This window comes from Camelus bactrianus, chromosome 25, assembly GCF_048773025.1.
Source record: "Camelus bactrianus isolate YW-2024 breed Bactrian camel chromosome 25, ASM4877302v1, whole genome shotgun sequence".
Lineage (NCBI taxonomy): Eukaryota > Metazoa > Chordata > Mammalia > Artiodactyla > Camelidae > Camelus > Camelus bactrianus.
Window position 1 is genome coordinate 4434365 of NC_133563.1, and position 20166 is coordinate 4454530.

General features: G+C 38.2%; 1 protein-coding gene across 6 annotated transcripts in view; it reads left to right on the top strand.

The window, feature by feature from the left end:
- ESRP1 (epithelial splicing regulatory protein 1) overlaps positions 1-20166 on the top strand; it is a 48979-nt gene that overhangs the window by 19839 nt on the left and 8974 nt on the right. For 2 of the 6 annotated variants that reach the window (XM_074353252.1, XM_074353250.1), the window contains exons 10-14: positions 40-341; positions 3134-3352; positions 5574-5760; positions 8659-8827; positions 18927-19077. In XM_074353252.1, coding sequence (XP_074209353.1) covers positions 40-341; positions 3134-3352; positions 5574-5760; positions 8659-8827; positions 18927-19077 — 1028 coding nt within the window. Of the gene's footprint in view, positions 1-39; positions 342-3133; positions 3353-5573; positions 5773-8658; positions 8828-18926; positions 19078-20166 lie in introns of all 6 variants that reach the window. The other 4 variants (XM_074353251.1, XM_074353249.1, XM_074353253.1 and 1 more) reach the window with 2 other exon arrangements.

Here is a 20166-nt window from a genome sequence, read left to right on the forward strand (position 1 = left end):
CCATTTCTCCCCATACTTCCCGATATTTGTCTTCCCCAGGTACATCGAATGAGGTAGCCCAATTTCTCTCCAAGGAAAACCAAGTCATTGTCCGCATGCGGGGGCTCCCATTCACAGCCACAGCTGACGAGGTGGTAGCCTTCTTCGGACAGCATTGCCCCATTACTGGGGGGAAGGAAGGCATCCTCTTTGTTACCTACCCAGATGGTAGGCCAACAGGGGACGCTTTTGTCCTCTTTGCTTGTGAGGAGTACGCACAGAACGCACTGAGGAAGCACAAGGACTTGTTGGGTAAAAGATACATTGAACTCTTCAGGAGCACAGCAGCTGAAGTCCAGCAGGTTGGTTTTTAAGAGCATATTGGTGGTTTTGCTTCATTTCTGTTCTTTATTTCTGAAAACAATCCTGTATTATTCATTGTTTTAAAAGAAAACTTGGAAATTACAGAAAGTATGTGCATGAAAAGAAATCTTATTCTGTAACCAAATGACGGCCACTATTGTCCTGAATACACACAGAAAAAAATACCATGTTTTAATATAACTGAAATATTGCTATACGTATGCTTTTGTATGCTGTTTCAAAAGTTTACTCATGTCTGAAAATTTTGATCTCTAAGTTAATACTATGTCTCACAGAGATATATCATTTATTTACAAATTCTATGGTATATTTGAGTTGGGGTGGGGTTTTTTTCTATCATAAGAAGTTTCTGGTAAACATGCTCATAGAACTCAATTTCTGATCAATTTCTTTAGAACTGAACATAAGGTGAGCACTTCTAAGGTTTTAATGTGTTGCCAAATTTATTTCCCAAAAGGCTTGATCAGTTCCATCCTGTTGGGGACAGTGCAAAGTGCCCTTTTGTCCTGTTACTACATTTCAGAATTGAGCGTTGTTTTTGAGGCGCAAATGGGGCAGTCAGTTCCTGAAAGCTCACTGAGATCCAGGCAGAAAACCATCTGTAGGGTCTCAAGCCTTTTGGCTCCTCCTCTTGATTTGCCATCTGAACATTTCTCTTCAAGGGTCAGTTCGTATTTCCTTTGCAACTGAGACCATGCAGACTGCTTCCCATGGCTCTTCAACTTATCCTAGTTGGCTCCCACAGTAGAACATAGTCATTTTAATGATTACTTTGGTCTTCTCTGCAAGCAGTTCGGACACTGACTATTATTTCTGTGAGTTTGTAAAATGGTTTTGTCAGGCTAGCCTCTGCAAAGCCCATTGTGCGTTACAATTGAAAATAATTCCCCCGAGTTAAATAGAGCCGTTCACCTGCTGGGGGTCAAATTGATTTTTACACCTAGAATGAGCGTGGGTGAAATGCCAAGTTCCGTGGTCTGTCGTACTAGTGTTCTTGACTCCAAGCTACGAGCACACTTACAGTTTAAACAACTCTGTACCTTGTTGAAAATGAGTATCATAAATTCTGAATTTCTGAAATATGCTGCGCATGTTTGAGTCTTCAAACATTCCATACATTCTTCCCAAATTAGTAGAATTTTAATTTTAGATTTTTACTTGGAAGAATAGTTTGACAGAAATCATAGCTTAGGTGGACTACGCCAGGGCCCCGGCTACCGTAGGCTAATTGCTTCGGGTGTTTCCGTGTGACTCTAACATAAGATGGTTCTGAGTGTGGTTGAGCTCCCTCTCCAGCCTCCTGTCCCTAATGATTTATTTGCTAAGTGTTGAAGTAGCCGTAGACTCTGCACTGTCTTCTTTTCATTACTGATCATTTCAGTCAATAACTTTCTCACCTCCTGTTTGGCAGGCACTGTACATGCCAGACCACTTCTTGCCCTGAGTTTGTTTATAACCACATTTATTTTCTATTCTTGTTCTTCCCCAAATGTTTGTGCTGTGTCTGGATTGCTGGTATATATTTTTAAAAGTCTTGCTTTCCTTTTGTCATGAAATTTCTTTGGCTGTGTTGTGTTTATTCTTTGATTGTTGTCACTTCTTATTCAGATAGCAACTGGACAGGGTTTGAGTGAGGAAATTAGGGTAATTTGGGGGGAGTTCATTGATTGCTTTGTATTTTCAGGTTATGGGATGATAAAAGGCTGCAATTATAAAGAGTTCAGAAAACCTGGGGATGCCTCATGACACAGGGACCTCCTAGTGTTATCAGCTAGTAAACACATTCTAACGTAAGACAAAAATAGACAAGAACTTTGGAAGTTTTGCCTGAGAACAGTTCTTTCTCCAAAATATACCTGACCTCTCATCCATTCTCAAGATAGCTGAATTTCATGAATTTAAAAGATAGTCAGGACCCTCTGTCTTGTTACTGTCTCAAATTCACCTGGAAACTAGGTAATTATTTTCATTGTCACAAAATGATTTTTCAGGTTTATATTTTCCAACCATTCTGTCTTCTGCTTTATACATTATTATAAATGTGACATTATATTTTAATATAATCCAGAGTCACTGTTTGACCTGTGATTCCTTTACTGGGTGATTTTCTTTATCCTTCTTGGGTTTGGAGGTAGACTATGAAGACAGTATTAAGAAGAACACTGTACCTAGTGAAATGAAATCTAATAGGCTGCTGTATAAACCCACACTTAACAATATGTCCTGATTCTTATAAAAGCAACAGACTTTTTTTTTAATTTTAATATGTCATTTTATGCTATTTTTTGTTGAGGGGGTAGGTAATTAGGTTTATTTATTAATCCAGTTTTAGAGGAGGCACTGGGGATTGAACCCAGGGCCTCGGGCAGGCCAAGCATGCACTCTACCACTTGAGCATCCCCTCCCCAAAAGCAACAGACTTTAAGCGTAGTTGCCTCAAGGCAGATGGTGACACATCTGTCCAGGTGGATGCATCCTTAATCTAAGCGCGTTGTGTCATGTGTGGTGTACACCTCAGCATGCATTTGACAGAAGCATCGTGCTTTCCCAGCTATAAAGCATGAATGACTTCCTCCATGAGTGCTTCTCAAACTTCAGTAAGCTTGTGGATCACCCGGGGATCTTGTTAAAATGCAAACTCGTATTTACTAGGTTGGGGCAGAGCTGAGATTGTGCACTTCTAACAGTTCCCCAGGGAAGCCAGTGCTGGTCTGCAGTTAGCCTTGGAGTAGCAAGGCTCTGACTCCCCTCTGTTTTGCTTTGAGTACAGGTGCTGAACCGATTCTCCTCGGCCCCTCTCATTCCACTTCCAACCCCTCCCATTATTCCAGTACTACCTCAGCAATTTGTGCCCCCTACAAACATTAGAGACTGTGTACGCCTTCGAGGTCTTCCCTACGCGGCCACAATTGAGGACATCCTGGACTTTCTTGGGGAATTTTCCACAGATATTCGAACTCACGGAGTCCACATGGTACTGAATCACCAGGTAAGAAAGTCACTTACTGGAAAATTGGTTTATTCTTATTATCAAAGGCATTTTTCCAAGAAAAGAGTAACAGATCATCAGTAAGTCTTGAAGGAAAGATTTAACTATAAATGTGAGAGGTCTTTAAGGTGAACTTCAGAAAGAATGCTATCATTGTTGTGGTAATTCAAATTCAGCTCTGATTCCATCATCACAAGTGTCCATCAAATTATCAACAGCATCAGAGCATCAGGTAGGAGACATACATCAGTCTAATACAATGTTTTACTGTTGAAACTACTGAACTCTGCCACTCTGTTGTCGTAGTGTGAAAGCAGCCATAGATGATGCATAAACCAATGAGCATGTCTATCTTCCCGTATATTTTGTATCCAGATTTTTTGGAAATGGCTTGTTTCATTTCACACATATGTTAGACATCAAGTTGCGTTCAATACAGTGCAAATTCAAAAAGAAAGGACTTGTATCTCCACCACCTAGAACACTGTGATTATAATAGACACTCAAATGTATTAATGAATTAATTGTTGAGAATCCTTTATCAAAATCTAATCAGATTCTTACAGTATGCAGGTATATAGTCTAAGCATAATAAAAGTAGCTCCTGGCTTTTTGTCTCTTGATTTCTCGTTAAATAAAATTAACTATATTAGTTGCTGGGCAGTTCGTCAGGGCTTTGTGCTATCTAAGCAAGACGGAATTCTAAAAACCCATAAACCACATAATTCCAGTTAAAATAGGAATTCTTTATTAAAAGCAAAGTTATTAATTTTTAAAAGCAAGGTGTTTTCTGTGCATCATTGGTTGAATATAGGTTTGTATTGGAGATATTTTTTCTAAACTGCTAGTTTCCCACTTTCTCTTCTCATGTGAGGATTTAGTCACATTCATAACTGAAATCCTGTCTCACTGGAAAGTGTATGCCACTGGGTACAAGGAACTGGAGAAAGTCCTGAGCCCTTGCTTGGTTTTCTACACCAGCACATGCTCATTCTAACTCTTACATCAATATTAAGCTATACAACTTTTTATCTGACTAGGAATCCTCTTGGCATGCTTCACCAGTGGGAGTCCTTTTGAATAAAATTCCCCACAATTTAGCATCACCAGGGAATTGTTTGGTTTCTCTCTGAGTCACCATTTCTAATAACCCGGGGGCTACTATTACTCTTTGATTAACAGCAGTAGACAGATTTGCCTCTCATTGACCCTGGTGACCTCCTGTGATTGCACTTGGAAGAAATGCTTTGATGATGGACAAGCTTTTAGCTGCCTCGAAGATGTTAGTTTTCCATCTTGGAATGGGTTTCCCTGGTGTCCCTAATTTCCCTGGTATGGTAACTCTTATGGTAACTTGCATGGTAATAATTTGTACTAAATAGTCCCTTAGAGACTTTAAAGAAATGCATAAAATAAGAAAGGAGTCCTATAAGCTGGTTGTCTTTTCTCTCCCATGAAATGTCTCTGCTAAATAAAAACTAAGGCGTTCTGGTTCTGTGGAACAGAAATTTACCAGCTTCCTTTTAAATAGGATTTTTAGCAAGCTATTAGTAACAGAGGAAATCTCCTTAAACACCAAGGTTTAAACGGCGGAGATGCCAGGGAAGAGGCGCGGGAAGGGCTCCCAGTGCCCATGCTGCAGTCGTCACTGTTCTTTGCGACCCCCAATTCCCATTCTCCTTCCTCATCCCCAAGCCATGTCCCAAACGAGGCTTCAGGGAGATGGGAAAGAGAACTTGCAGGTCAGTGAGAGACAGAATTGAGAGCTGAAAGAGAACACTGGCTTGTTCAGTTTCACGTAGGAGCTCTACGTACATAAAGCTCTAATATGGCTTCTGTTACTAGCTTTTCTCAACTGAGTAGATTTAATTGGATTTTTTAGAAAGGAAAAACCCAGTATCCAGTCCTGTACTTTGAAACCACAGTCACAAGGAGACCCTTTCAAAAGCCCACAAATCTAGTATTAATTGATAGAAACCAAAAAAGGATCATTTTCAGCTATGAGCTCTCAAAACCACTTCTTCCAGGTTTTGTGGGCGATTTTGTTGATTAGGTGATGAAATGCAAGTTAGGTTTCAGTAGATCACACTCACCCAGATTTTGTGGCTAAACTGTCTTACTATGGGTGATTGTCACTCACTTTTGCATGTTTTGTAAGCAACCATTTCCTTGTTGAAGGAGACAGTCTCCTTTTGTTTTTATTCTTCCCCCACACGCTCAGGGCCGCCCATCAGGAGATGCCTTTATCCAGATGAAGTCTGCGGACAGAGCGTTTATGGCTGCACAGAAGTGTCATAAAAAAACCATGAAGGACAGATATGTTGAAGTCTTTCAGTGTTCAGCTGAGGAGATGAACTTTGTGTTAATGGGGGGCACTTTAAATCGAAATGGCTTATCCCCACCGCCATGTAAGTTACCATGTAAGTTTTTCTTGGGTCTTGGCGCTATTCTACGCTATATGCTGGTAGGTGCTTGAGCTGCTTTCATAACTTTCTGTGCCCCTGGTTCTTTCTGAGGCAGGTGAGGTGGTTATACAAGGCTTTCCCATCTGAAATCGGTAGTATCTGGTAATCATTTAAGACCTTGGTTGTGGACACCCATAATTAGAGATGCTACGAATACCGCCTTTCAAATTATATTCTTGCTTTTCCAGTGATAAGCACTTGATTTCTGAGGCTTAGTGTGCTCAAGATAAGCACTGACTCTGGGAGGCAACCTGGCTATGTAGCTATTTGAATACGCATTTAAAGAGAAAATAAGTATGGCCAGATGTTTTCTTCTTTTGTGTGTGTAACACATTAAGCTTTTTTTGTTTTTTTAAAGAAGGGTGATTTGATGCCCTTTTTACATTTTTAATTTTTTGAGCACTCGATATTTTTTGGAAAGGATAACCTGCAGAGCATCTCTCTTGCTCTCCAGGATATCTGGAATGAGCAAGTTAGTAAAGAAATATAAATGCGTAAATTAGCCAAAGTTTCCATTGGATCACAGGATCAGTGCTTAATATCAAGCCATGCTCTTGCTCATTGGCACCGGGGTGCAAGCCATCTGGAATCTTGTTTGAGAGGAACAAGACTTTAGTCTGGAGACCAAGTTCTGGTTCGTGACTAAGGAACTTCTGGGGATCTGATGTTAAAAGTTGAATTTTTGGACAAAGTTTTCAGTTTAAGTAAGACATACCTAATTCGGAAGCATGTTGGATATGTTTAAAGAATGTAGCATTTGGAATACAGTCTAAAGATAACTGAGAATGTACACTGGATTATGTGCTTGATTCCAATCAAATGGGGGAGTGTTAAGACATCACTTTCTAGTAAGAGGGATCTATACCAAAACCTTTTTGATAAAGTATTCTTTGTAGGACATTTACTGGGACTTAAATCTTTTTTTTTCCCCCTTTGGAATTTCTAAATGCTAATGTTTATCTGCTGCTTGCTGTTGCTGAATATCTAATAGTTGATCACTAATGAGTTTCAAGTTTTAAAAATGTATGATTGGGTTTAAGTGGATATCTTGAGGTAATCTTAGCCGTTTGTATGTTTCCTATCCATAAATTACTGATAATATCAGTAACTTTTACTATTCCCTTTCGTGATAATCTGTCAAGCATTGTGAGATAAGGGAATTTCTCCGTCATGTACAACCCAGATTCTTTTCCTGTGATGTACAACCCAAATTCTTTTTCTTTTCTCTTTTTGGTGGAAAAGTGGTCTTTAGACACTTTCTTTATAAGACTTTCATTTCTTCCCTTTTCCCCCTCATAAGCTGTAAAATAACTTAATTTTTAAATGCATTTTTTGGGCATACAAATGTATTTCCATGTCTTTTTTTTTTTTAAAGGAGGTACTGGGAATTGAACCCAGGACCTCGCGCATGCTAAGCAGGAGCTCTACCACTGAGCTATACACTCCCCCCCATTTCCATAGCTTTTAATACTTTCTAAAATTTTAAAAATTTGACCATTAGTCATTTTAGTGGAAGAGTTTATGCTTAAAAAAATCAGAATTCCAATTTATGCATGTTATTATGCTTGTTCTACTGGACTTTTTCTTTTTTCTTTTCTTTTTTTCTTTTTTTTTTGTCTGATAGCCTAATTATGACTTAGGTGTCTCAGTTTGTCCTGTTTGCCCTATTTGTGGACTCTTTAAGGCCAGGGATCACAATTTTAAAATTACTACATTAAGTATTTAGCATGCAGCACAGTTTATGGTGGGTATGAAGGAGGCACCCAGAAGTTGACCATGAGAGCAGTATGTTGGTCTCTGGCTTATGGGCCCATCTTCAGCTGAGTCTCTTACTCACCTCCATAGACATATGGAAACTCATAAGAAGAGCAAAAGACAATAGGGATTTTCATGTAAAAAGTTATCCCTTGGGCCTCAGCTGTTTGCAAAATATATTAGGTGGTTCTAGGTCTGAAAACTTAAGTCAGGGATCAGGGACCCCAGATTCAGGCGACCTTCCAGTTAACTCTTCTGGATGAAGCCGGCCTAGGGAGTCATGTTCATCCCATAAGTTAAAGCTAGTGACCAAAAACTGGTCTGACTTAAGTAAGTTACTGGGCCTCGAAGATGCTGCATAACCAGAAGACAAAGGAATTTAATCCTTTCTGTTTTCCATTTAATCTGAGTCAGCTTTTCACCAGCTGACTCTCAGGAAGGCTTGCACAGATATTTCTTCAGGGTTATTTCCCAGGTTGTTTTTTGGGGTTTTTTTGTTTTAATACTGATCTAAAGATGTAGATTAGCTTCAAAGCTTATCTTCTGGGTTGCCTTTGGGTGTAAATAACACAGAGTTGATCTACTTTGTTTACTCCAGTACAGTCTATGCTTTGGTGTACGTTTGGTACTGGTGAACAGGGTTTTATCATAACTGTCTTCATGTTGTGTTGTACTATAGAATAGATAACAAGATGGAATAGCAGCATAGCTCTCGAGGCGGGGGGGAAAAACCCAGCCTTTAGTTTGAGGTTATACCAAATGTCAGCCCCAAGTTTCTTTCCTCAAAGGGTTAGTTTGTGGATACTCAGGAATGGGGGGAAAAAATTCGTATGTCATGAAATGGTTGAGAAGACTTGAAAGTCCACTTGATTCTGGTTTTTCCAAATTTCAGACTAAGAATGATAAGAGTGTGAGATCTAAGATTGCTTCTAGTGCGTTATCTTTATAATCAAAAGGAAGCTGCTTTTTTGGGTCGGTATAAAAACCTGGTGTGTATGGAACAGTGACCTCACTTATGGCTTTAGTGCTAGAGCATGTGTTAACTATTAACAGTATATCTCAAAGTCTCTCTCTTTGCTTATTTAGGCCTGTCTCCTCCCTCCTACACATTTCCAGCCCCTGCAGCAGTCATTCCTACTGAAGCTGCCATCTACCAGCCCTCCGTGCTCTTGAACCCACGAGCGCTGCAGCCCTCCACGGCATACTACCCAGCGGGCACTCAGCTCTTCATGAACTACACAGCCTATTATCCCAGGTAAAGCTCTGATGGAAGTGGACAGGAAGGGCAGAAACAAAGCACTCCTTTGATAGCCAGTGCCCGAGTTCACAAAAGAATATTGTCTGCCCCACTGAAGGTTAGCATGGCAGGCAACAGCTTCTGGTCATATCTCTGACCAAGAAGGTTGTTTCAAAACAAACCAAAATGTGTGGTTTTTTTTAACTGTATATTGACAGCATAATCTTTTAGGTTACCTATGTATACAACTTTCCTTTTTCCTTTCTCCTATTTTAGGGCCATTAGTGTGGAGTCATTGTAATAGGGTGGTAAAGTCATGTGAATGAATTACAGAATAGGAAAATTCATAATGAGAACAATTATGTTTCTAAGTAGCATGAATTCATGTCGACCTCCAGTAAGTTAAAATTGTTTTAAGTTTTATAGGACTTGTAGTTTGTCCCCGCTAAATCTTTACTAACAAGTCTAGAGTGAGATTATTCAGTACTTTCTTAGAATCAATATATTTTAAATCTGATTCTTTTTAGTTGTGCTCAATTTCTTGGAGACAGCAGGGTATAATGGAAAGAGATTTGTCCGTCTGGAAGTGGGGAGAGCTGAGCTTTAGTCTCATCTCTTCTACGTGGGGCAATTTACTTAACGTTTCTGGCTCTTATAGAATGATGGGATTGGCCCAGTTTTTGGCATTCCTCCGAAGTCTGATTGCTTGTGACTCCAACTTGGGTATATAATGACCTCTCATTCTCAATATTCTTTTCAAAAAATTGTTTTAAAAAGATCTTTGTTTAGCCAGTAACAACTTCGTTTTATTAAAAATAAAATTTAACTTTGGCACAAGCAATATTGCTAAAAAAATTTCAAAATTATACCAAGCCTTGTTTGTTTCTTCTCAAGCTATTTAAATGTTTTGAGTACACCCACCAATATGCAAGTGAGGAAGTGAGGTTTTTGATAAGTGAACTGGAAGTGGCCTGGAACTAACCTATCTGACCCCTACAGTTGCTATTGTGTTTTTATTCCCTCTCCCTCTATAGTTTTCCAACAGGGAGCAAGAACTTTGGAATCTTGGTAGCAGCAAAGCTTGTAGCCATTATTAATTATATTTGATCATTCTTTTAGGAGTTTTAAAAACATTCATTAATGCTATTAAAAATAATCTTTATTCTATTGGGGAAGACGAATAGGGAGGAAGCCATGATAATCATCAGCTGGCCAGCTTTTGAAGGTTTGAAAAGGCTCAAAAGCATAAGTAATTATTCACAGTTGAGTACTGTGTCAGGCACCCAGCCCAATCCCAGTCTGTCATCTTCTCTGGACCTTGTGACAATCACTTGCTGGTAGTGAGCACTGGTTATAAGAAAGATCTTTGTCCTCCTTTCTTACGCACCAGAATGTCAGGAGTGGAATGCATTGTGCCACAGATGCCTGGTGCGGTTTCTTGTGCCTATAAGACATTTGCAGAGTATCCAGGTCCACCACTGACTTGCTATCCGGACCCTGTTAAAAGAAGGAATCTCTTAAAGACAGTTTCCCATCATGGTGAGATATGAAATTGAGTCTTGAATTGAAGCCCCAAAGGCAGAAGGAACTGACATTTATGGCTTAATATTTCCTGTAATTTGGGGCTTGGGTTATATGTTAATTTTTTTCTACTATTAGTTTTAAAGTTTGTGATGTCCTCAATGTCCTCGTTATTAAGTCTAAGAGTATAGAAGTATGAGTAAAAGTAGACTGCCATTTTTATATAGCTCCAAGTCTACAGCTATTTGGTAACATAGACATGTGTATGTTTATAAATGTGGCAAACTACTGTACTGCCCACTTGCTCTTTTTTTTTTTTTAAACTTACCAGTATGTCACTGACTTCTTCTCTAAGGAATATTTGTATACTTACCTCACTGTTGAAACTTCCACATGATACCCCAAGAGTGAAAATATATCACAATGTAACAGTCCTTTATTTTTTTGACTTCTAATGTTTTCTCTGTCAAAGTTCATATTGATCTTTAAACTCTTCTATTTCTGTTTCACAGAAGTGAAATTTTTAAATCAAAGGTCATGTGTGTTCTATTTAAATTAACATTCCCAAGTAACTCCTAGTACATTTCGTTATTTTGCGTTTTTCCTGACTGAAATTACTTACCCAAACACGGTGCTCAAACATGGCGATGTGTTGTTAGTTGTACTTAAAATCTGGAATCGTTTCAAAAGCAAATTCCAAAAACCATAAAATATTTTGCAGTTTTGGCATAACACAAACACTCACATGACTGTAAGGCATTTGAAGAACTGTTATGTAAATGTTCAACTGTATTTTGGCCTATTCTCTGACACAGAGGAAACTGTGAAATAGCATACTTTAGGCTAAAACAAGATATTAAATCTATTTTCTGCTTATGAACTTTTTTCCCCCTTTCTTTCCTTCCTGGGAAGAAAGTTTCAGTTACCCAGTATCCCAGAGCTTAGCCTAGGTTACCAAAGAATTAGAAGGGGCTGTCTGTTCACGCCCACTCTGCTTATCACTCAGAACTCTGTTCTGTCACTTTTTCTCTCCCGTTACATAAAGTCCTACCTTTTGTTCTGACCTCTCATTTTTCATAGAAAAGAATATTCTCTTTTTCATCAAAGCTGTAGCACAAGTGAGAAACATGCTGTGTCTTCAACTAAATGTCATGTAATTTAAGGAAAGGTGGATTAACATAAATGTCTCGTATATATCCACCACCTCACCTTTTGTCGGACATTATAAATGATAACTTATCACCTTGAACCAAAAGAGAGAGCAAGGGATGTCTGACATTTTTAACAAGTGAGGCTTTATTTGCATGCCCATGAGAAAAGTTTATGGGTGTGGGGAAAGCCTTTTCTTTCTTGGGATAACCATATCTTGTAAAATCAGCCTCTTTCTATCCAAGCATTGAACAGGTCTGTTTAGTAATGTTGAGGCATTTTGCAGTGCTTGGTTTGTTGTGTAATGTAATGTTTTTGTATTCTTTTGTGAAATTCTCTGCACTTTAACCAAAACAATACCAAGCCTGCATTTCCTATTTTGAACTTGACTTTCTTGTTCCAGTTTCTTTCTTTCTATTTTTTTTTAATTTAGAAAAGTTTAGGGTCACAGGCAGTTATAACAAACAGTACAGAGTTCCCATATACGCTTCACCTAGTTTCTTCCAATAGTAACATTTGGCAACCAGTTTACTTTCTAATTTACTTCTTGAAAGCTTTCTGATAGGCCCAAGAAAAAATAAGGACTCTAGGTTAAAAAAAAAATGTTTTTTTACTACTGAAATATTTAGTGCCAAAATTGCAAACTGGAATTCAGCATGCAATGAAATGATACTACAATATTGTAGCAATGCGATAGTAATGCAGTCAGGCGATGTGATAACAGGGGAGCACCAGATAATTTTTGTTGTAGGAACAACTCTTTTCAGTTTGAATGACATTGCTAAATGATGTGAGCAAAAACTGTGAGAGGGAATTCACTCTCTACTGTCAGTCGCTGAGAATTCAGCGTAGTTTCATGGAAGAAATAGTCATTTGCTAAAGACCTTGTTCATATAATGAGTAGTTCAGGAAATTAAAATAAAAGTATGCTTTAAGTTCTTTTAACATTGTAGAAAATTATCAGTGCAGTGAACCTCAAGTAAAAATATTTTAATTACTCAAAACACTTGATTGATTTCAATGTATAAGTTTTTTCCCCTAGGGATTTTCTTATAGAGTGGGGATGGTACTGTATATGCTATTTTCAAACATAACTTTAAAGAAATTGATATTACAGAAATTCTCAAATAAGCATAATTTAAGAGAATGTCTGCGACCCAATTTCAACAATATCAACATTTTGCCAGTCTTGTTTGATCCATCTCCACCGTTTCCCCTGCTACACCCCTACCTCCAGGACATTTTAAAGCACAAAAACCTAGAGATCATTTCTTTCACCTGTTGCTATTCATGTGCCCACTGTAACTTTTGCTTAAGCACCTTATTCTTAAGCATTAATGACGTCAGTTGAAGCAAAGAATTAAAAACCCATGTGCCAATCGCCATATGTTATGTGGTCTTTTAGGCTGCCTTTTGTTTTTTTAACTAAAGACAAAATGGCTTTATTAGCAAACATTTTCCATTTAAGTGTGGAATAAAACTATAGTAACCACAAAGACAGAATGGTGTTATTTCCCTAGAAGGAGGTTCTGGTTTGTGGGCAAAAGGGTGTGATGGAGTCCTACTGCCTGCTCTACTTGTACCTCCCGCTGCTGTGCTCTGTTCCTGTTCAAAAATAAGACAAAAGTGCATTTAAATAACAGAAACCTCAAAATAGCTTCCAAAATAATAACTTCTGTGAATGTGCTCTCTCATAATTTTCTTCTATTGCTTTGCCAGGGAGCAGGAATGTCTATGGATCAGTGTGTTTTGCTACTTTTAGATTTTTCATCAAAACATTACTATTTATTTATTTATAATAGACTTTATTCTTTTAGAGCAATTTCAGGTTCACAGCAGAATTGAGCAGAAAATACAGAGTTTGCACACAGCCCTCCCCACCCACACATATATACTGCCCTACCCTCAACATCCCTCATCAGTGTGGCACATTTGGTACAATCGATGAACCAACATGGGCACGTTTTATCAACCAAAGTCCATAGTTCACATTAGGGTTTACTTTTGATGTTGTACATTCTATGGGTTTTGACAAATGCATAATGACATTTAGCCACTATAGTATCACACAGAATAATTTCACTGCCCTAAAAATCCCTTGTGCTCCATCTGTTCATTCCTCCCTCCCTCCCTCTCCCCAAACCCCTGGAAACCACGATCTTTTTATTGTTTCTGTAGCTGTGCCTTTTCCAGAATGTCATTTGGTTGGAATCATACAGTTTGTAACCTTTTCAGACTGGCTTCTTTCATTTAATAATATGTCTTTTAAGTTTCTTCCATGCCTTTTGTGGCTTGATAGCTCATTTTAAAGTGTTACTTTTTAAAGTGTCATTTTTTTCTAAGTATGTAAGAGGATCAATTTTTAACCTTTTGTACTTTAAACCAAGCAAAACGTTGCCTTTAAAATAACTTCTGGTTTAGGATTCAGTTTTCAAATTTAAAATGAAGCTTGGTGGAGCAATTCTTGTTTTGAATAAGTAGTCTGTAACTGCTATGTATTTGGAACATATTATGATAACTAGTAGGGGAATATATATTTTTTTGCAATCTTTGACATAATTGGAGTAAATTTAATTTAGTAAGTATTTTGGCAGTACATATATTTGCTATTTTGACGAAACAGATTCTTAGAAGATTTTTACATTTGTTTGTTACTTAAAACTTCTCCAAGAGGTAGATGCCCATGCTTGGAGAGGCTTGTGCAGCCTTTAAGAAGAGCTAGCAGAAACTGAGGACCCAGGTGTAGTGATCAGTCCATCTGCTGCAACAGTTAACTCAAAAAGAATGCTGAAAAGTTAACCTTGTGATTGTTCATTTCAGATGAAAATGAAAGTTGAAAAATTTCATACATGCAAACTGACTCCACCCATTTCACTTGCTAGGATTAAAAAAGTGTTTCTCCAGTCACTTTCCAAATATGGAGCTATTCTTACAATTAAAATTGTTTCCTTTATCCTATGACTAAAATTGTTTCCTTTGTCCTGTGACACATAGCGCTCCCTACCATTCCTTAAACTACTTGGGATTTGAAAACAGCTAAGATTTTCTGGTAACTGAGTAATTTATTTTCCATGAAAAGCATTAAATATCTCAAACATTGTAAATTGTATGTAACTGAATTGAATTAGTTAATAAAAAGTTAATAGTGTGATTTTTTTCAGTTTTTTAAAACAGCTTTCTTAAGATAATTTACATACCATAAAATTAACTCATTTTTAAGTATACTATTCAGTGACTTGAGTGTATTTACAGAGTTGTGCTGCTCATTTTGAACACTTTTGTAAGCTAATTTTTAGATAATAATCTAATTTTAAAATAACCCATTGCCCCCCAAAAAAACATGGTGCCCATTAGTCAAAACTCCACCGACTTCCTTTCTGTCCCCTTCACTGTCTCCTTCCCCACCCGTAAACAACTACCAGTCTATTTTGTTGCCATGGATTTGCTTGTTCGGATATTTCATATAAATGTAATCATACTATACATGGTCTCTGTCACTGGCTTCTGTTTGGCAGGTTCATAAGTTTCATTCATGTTGTAGTACAGATCACTACTACATTCTTTTTATGGCTAAACAATATTTCATGGAAGGAATGTACCACATTTAGTTTATCATCAGTTTATACTTTTTGACTATTGATAATGCTACTGGTGCACATCTCCATTCAAGCTTTTGTGTGGACCTAGATTTTCAAGTTTCTTTGGTTAGGTATGTACCTAGGAGCGGAACTGTTGGGTCATATGGTAACTTTGTGTTCAGCTTTTCAGAAACAGCCGAACAGTATTCCCAAGGGGCTTTACCGCTTCACATTCCCGCAGGCAATGTTTTAGTGTTCCAATTTCTTTACACCCTATTCAGCTCTTTTAAACTATTTTCATAGGTGTGGATTTGCTCTCTCATTATAGTTTTGGTTTGCATTTCCTTAATGGCTATTGATTTTGAGCAACTTTATATGTGCTTATTAGCCATTCGTATATTTGCTTTGGAGAAGTGTTTATTCAAATCCTTTGCACATTTTTTTCATTGGGTTATTTTTCTTACTGTTTTTTTAGTTGTAAAATTTCTTTATACATTCTAGGTAGGAGATCTTGTATGATTTATAAATGTATTCTCCCAGCCTGTGGGTTGTCTTTTCACTTTCTTGATGGCTTCTTTCAGAGCACAAAAAAGGTTTTACTTTCTGATGTAGCCCACCTCATCTTTTCTTTTCTCACTTAGACTTGTTGTCATGTATAATCCAAGGTCATGAAAGTGTATTACTACACATTTCTTGTAAGAGTTTTGCGGTGTTACCTCTTGGATTTAGGTATGTTATCCAATTTGAGCTAGTTTTTTATTTAGGGTTAGACAGAAGTCTAAATTCATCCTTTTGCACAGGGATATTCCATTGTTTTAGTGCTGTTTATTGAAAAGACTGTTCTTTCTTCATCAAATGGCCTTGGAACCCTTGTCAAAAATTAGTTGATGATAAATGTTTATTTCTGGCCTCTCAATTCCATTCCGTTGATCAGTGCCCACCCTTCTGGAACACCACAGCATCTTGATTACTGCAGTTTTGTAGTCAGTTTTGAACTTATGCAATTTTAAGGTCTCCTACTTTGTTCTTTCTTTTTCAAGAAAGTTTGGCTGTTTTGGGTCCTTTTGCATATATGTTTTAGGTTCAGTGTTGTTGATTTCTGCAAAAAAATGCTGGTTGGAATTTGATAGCTGTTGGATCGAATCTACAACTTAGAGTGTTGCCATTTTAACAGTATTAAGTCTTCTGTTTGTGAACATGGGCTGTCTTTCCACTTACTTAGATAATCTTTTATTTTTCAACAATGTTTTGTAGTTTTCAGTGTACAAGACTTGTTCTTCCTTTGGCAAAATTTTTTCCCCAACATTTTACTCTTACTGTTGCTATTGTGGTTGGAATTGCTTTCCTAATTTCATTTTTGGATTATTTATTGTAGAGTATAGAAGTGCATTTGATTTATTTTGTACATTGATCCTGTATCTTGTCATCTAACTGAACTGGTTTATTAATTCTAGTATTTCAGTAAACTCTATTTGATTTTCTACATATAAGTTCATCTTACCTGTATACTGTCATTTTTATTCCATAAATTGCTTATTTTTGCTGATTCTTATTTCAGTAATCTGAAAGACCTTGGAATTTAGATTGAGAGAAAATTCTTATTCTCATGCCCTGTCAGATAGATGCACAGATGATTTACTTTTCCTTAATATGTCGTGTGTACCTCGGGTCATGCGAAAAATAGGGATGTGGCTCCAGGTTGTGTTTAGGCTTCACTGGATTAGGTGCTACTTTACAGACGTTGAACATGATTGTCATTTACAACCTTAAATTTCTAGTTGGATAACTTTTATCTTGGTTGTGTTTTGAAGGTACTACACACCTGATTTAATTTATAAGCAATCTTTAGCCAAAGGATTAGAATATGCCAGGTCAGAGTCATGGAAGTGAGCTGTATATTGTGGAAGTGATCTGACTTTTATACCCAGTATGGAAAGTCTGAGCAACCCAGCAAAAGGCACGGAGGTCTCGATGGTCTTTGAGTATTAGGGTTCGCACCTGTCAGGCATTTGACGTGAGCACATACAGTCTTTGAGTGAATGGAACGGTGCTTGCATAGGGGAGGAAGCACTGAACTAGAAGTTGAGGAATCTGGGTGGTAGTTCTTCTGGTTTTGTGAAGAGCGAACGGATTGTGTGACCTTTGGGAAAGTTATTTAACTCTTTGTTTCCTTTTCCACCTCTGTAAAAATGAGGGTGTGTGGCTGAATGATGACTCAAGTCCTGCCCAGGTCTGAAGTTCAGCATCCCCACTGTCTTTGCTCTCACAGCTGCACATCTATTGACTGTAAGTCTCTAAACAGACTCCCCTTGGAGAGGGTTGTGAAAATCTCTCCAAGTGACTCTTACATGCAGACAAGCTGAGAATCACTGTTTTAGAGACTTAACAAGTTATGGGCAGCTTGAGATCAAGTAATATTTTCAGGCTCCAACATTTTAAAAATGGTGAACAAAGGGATGGTTATGGAAACAGCAAGAGTGAGAACAATAATAGGACAACAAATCACTCATTTGACAGTTTATGGAGTAATTTGATCTGTTAAATATTGAAGCTGAAGAACAATTCTGTGAAACTCGGAAGCGTTAACATCCCCATTTAGCAAATGATGAAATTGGAGATCAGAGAAATTAAGTGACTTTCTCCAGGTTACCGTGCTAATAATAAAAGGAGGCTGGGGAGGGGAGGGTATAGCTCAAGGGGTACAGCGCATGCTTAGCATGCATGAGGTCCTGGGTTCAATCCCCAGTCCCTCCTCTAAAAATCAAAAAAACCTAATTACCTGCCTCCCACCAAAAAAAAGAAAAGAAAAAAAGAGGCTGGAACTGGCTGTATCACGTGGTATCGTTTCTGCTAAGCCATCAGTTAGGATTATGTATGGTAGATAATCAGAGGTTTTTAGTTCCTTCCATTATGTGCATTTGTCTTTGAAATGGGATAATTACCTACTTAGAATGATTTATAAGGGTTAAGAATCTAAAGCTATGGTTTTTTTTATTACTCTTTAAGCTAAGGACTTCTTAAAAAATCTCTCTATACGTATATATTTTTAATTATGGTGTCTAGCAACTAATGGTGGTGGGGAACAGACTAGGAAAGGGGCACAGTGAAACTGATGTCATAATACAGTTATCATGTGAGTTACCACCTAAAGAATTACTAGATATTCATGTGACTTGTGTTCCTTGGAGGTAATTGCTGCAGGTACACCACAAGGACCCATGCATCAATTACCCCTCACGTTAATGGTGATTGGTTTAATTTGTCATGCATCCTTTCCAGTTTACCAACCCCCTATCAACACACACTTTTTTCCAGTCTGGTTGGAAGAAATACCTCATGGGTGCTATAATACTTTGCTGTCTCATTGTGCTGTATTTACTTATTTTGTTGTACATTTGCTTGCATATAGGGGCGGAACAGCCTATTCTTTGGAGCAATCATTTTGTGTGCTGTTTGGTCTCTGTGGCTATGGTTTCTATTCTTCCTTTGTGTTCATGCCTCTTCATGCCTTAGCATTCCCAATAACTAGCCAGTTAATCATCAATGAGCTGGGCTTTGGCAGTGGTGCTTTGCGGTTGAGCAACTGGAACGGCTTCCCTCTCTCCTTCCTCTCCCTCTAAGAACCTCAGACAGAACTGGACCTTTGGGGGAGCCCTGCACTCTCTCTGCATTAACCCTTCAACTTGTGGCTTTTGTGGAAATGTGGGTCAGAATAGCTATGGTGTGCTTACCTGTCTTGGGAGAGAGAACTCTAAGAATTCTAAGGAAGGTCACCTTGAGAAAGTGTTTCCTTAAGTAGCTAATGTTTTTAGAGTAAATTTTAGACAATGTCTGTTTCTCTTGGTTCACTGTGCTTTCTCTCCCTTTAGCCCCCCAGGTTCGCCCAATAGTCTTGGCTACTTCCCTACAGCTGCTAATCTTAGCGGTGTCCCTCCACAGCCTGGCACGGTGGTCAGAATGCAGGGCCTGGCCTACAATACTGGAGTTAAGGAAATTCTTAACTTCTTCCAAGGTTACCAGGTCAGTACCTTGAAGAAGAAAAGTACTCAGTGCCCTTATCACTCAAGTTGACTTGCCAAAGATTGCAGCCAGGAAAGAAGCAAATTCTCTGAGGCTCGTGTATGTACAAGTGCTAACAGATTTGCTTATGGGGAACCAGAGTCAAAGTCAGAATGACTAGTCATGTGAGTGCTGACTTCAAACTCAACCCTGCAGCAGGATTAGGGCTTTTCTATACCATTATAATTACTTCAACATAATCTGTTGGGGTTTTTTTGTTTGTTTTTTGTTTTTTCCCTTTTTTAATTAGGCTGCTTTGGGAAAGATCTCTGAGCACACAGTATCTGGGTCTTTCCTTCTAGAATAGGATTGGCTAAGAAGGAATTCTCCTCAAGTTCTTGACTAACAGAAAAAGTACTTAAACATGGAGTTTGGGTATTTAAAAAGTAATCAAAGGTGCCTCTGCCAAATCTGGAGAAAACAAGGGAGACTCAGTGAATCTTTAGACGGTTAATTCATTAAAATGAGCTGTAGGATATTGAATGAGTCTTTTATGATCTGCTGTCAGTCAGTTCTCATGAAACTGATATTTACCCTTGTCAGTTTCTCTGTCACTGCCTGTGTCCCTCAGTTGCTTTTTGACTCAGCTAAAGAATGAGCTGTTTCTTGGCGAAAGCCCTTCAACAGCGAGCAAAATCTGATTGACAACTCACCTGAGCAGATACCTTTCCTTCCTCAAATCGCGTAATTGCCTAGAACCCAAACTCCTTTCCTAACAACATCTAAAAATCAGTACCTTGCAGCCTTTTTATTGCACTAGTAACAAAAAAAAGTCCTTCCTCTTGGAGCTGAGCTTTGCTTGAGTCATTAGAGTTGAGAAGCACTGAGGGGGAAGGGGGATAATCATCAAATCCTAAAAGAGCCCTTGAGCATTTACAGCACAGCACTCTAAGGGCTGTGCCTGCAGGTGCTGTTTCACTATTAGAACAGGTTTACAAGCTTCTTAGCCATGAGTCATGAAGGATTGTGGAGCTCAGCTAAAATGATGTCAGTGGAGATGCCCCAAATCCTACCAAGTTACCACAATGGGCTTTTAACATACAAAGGTTA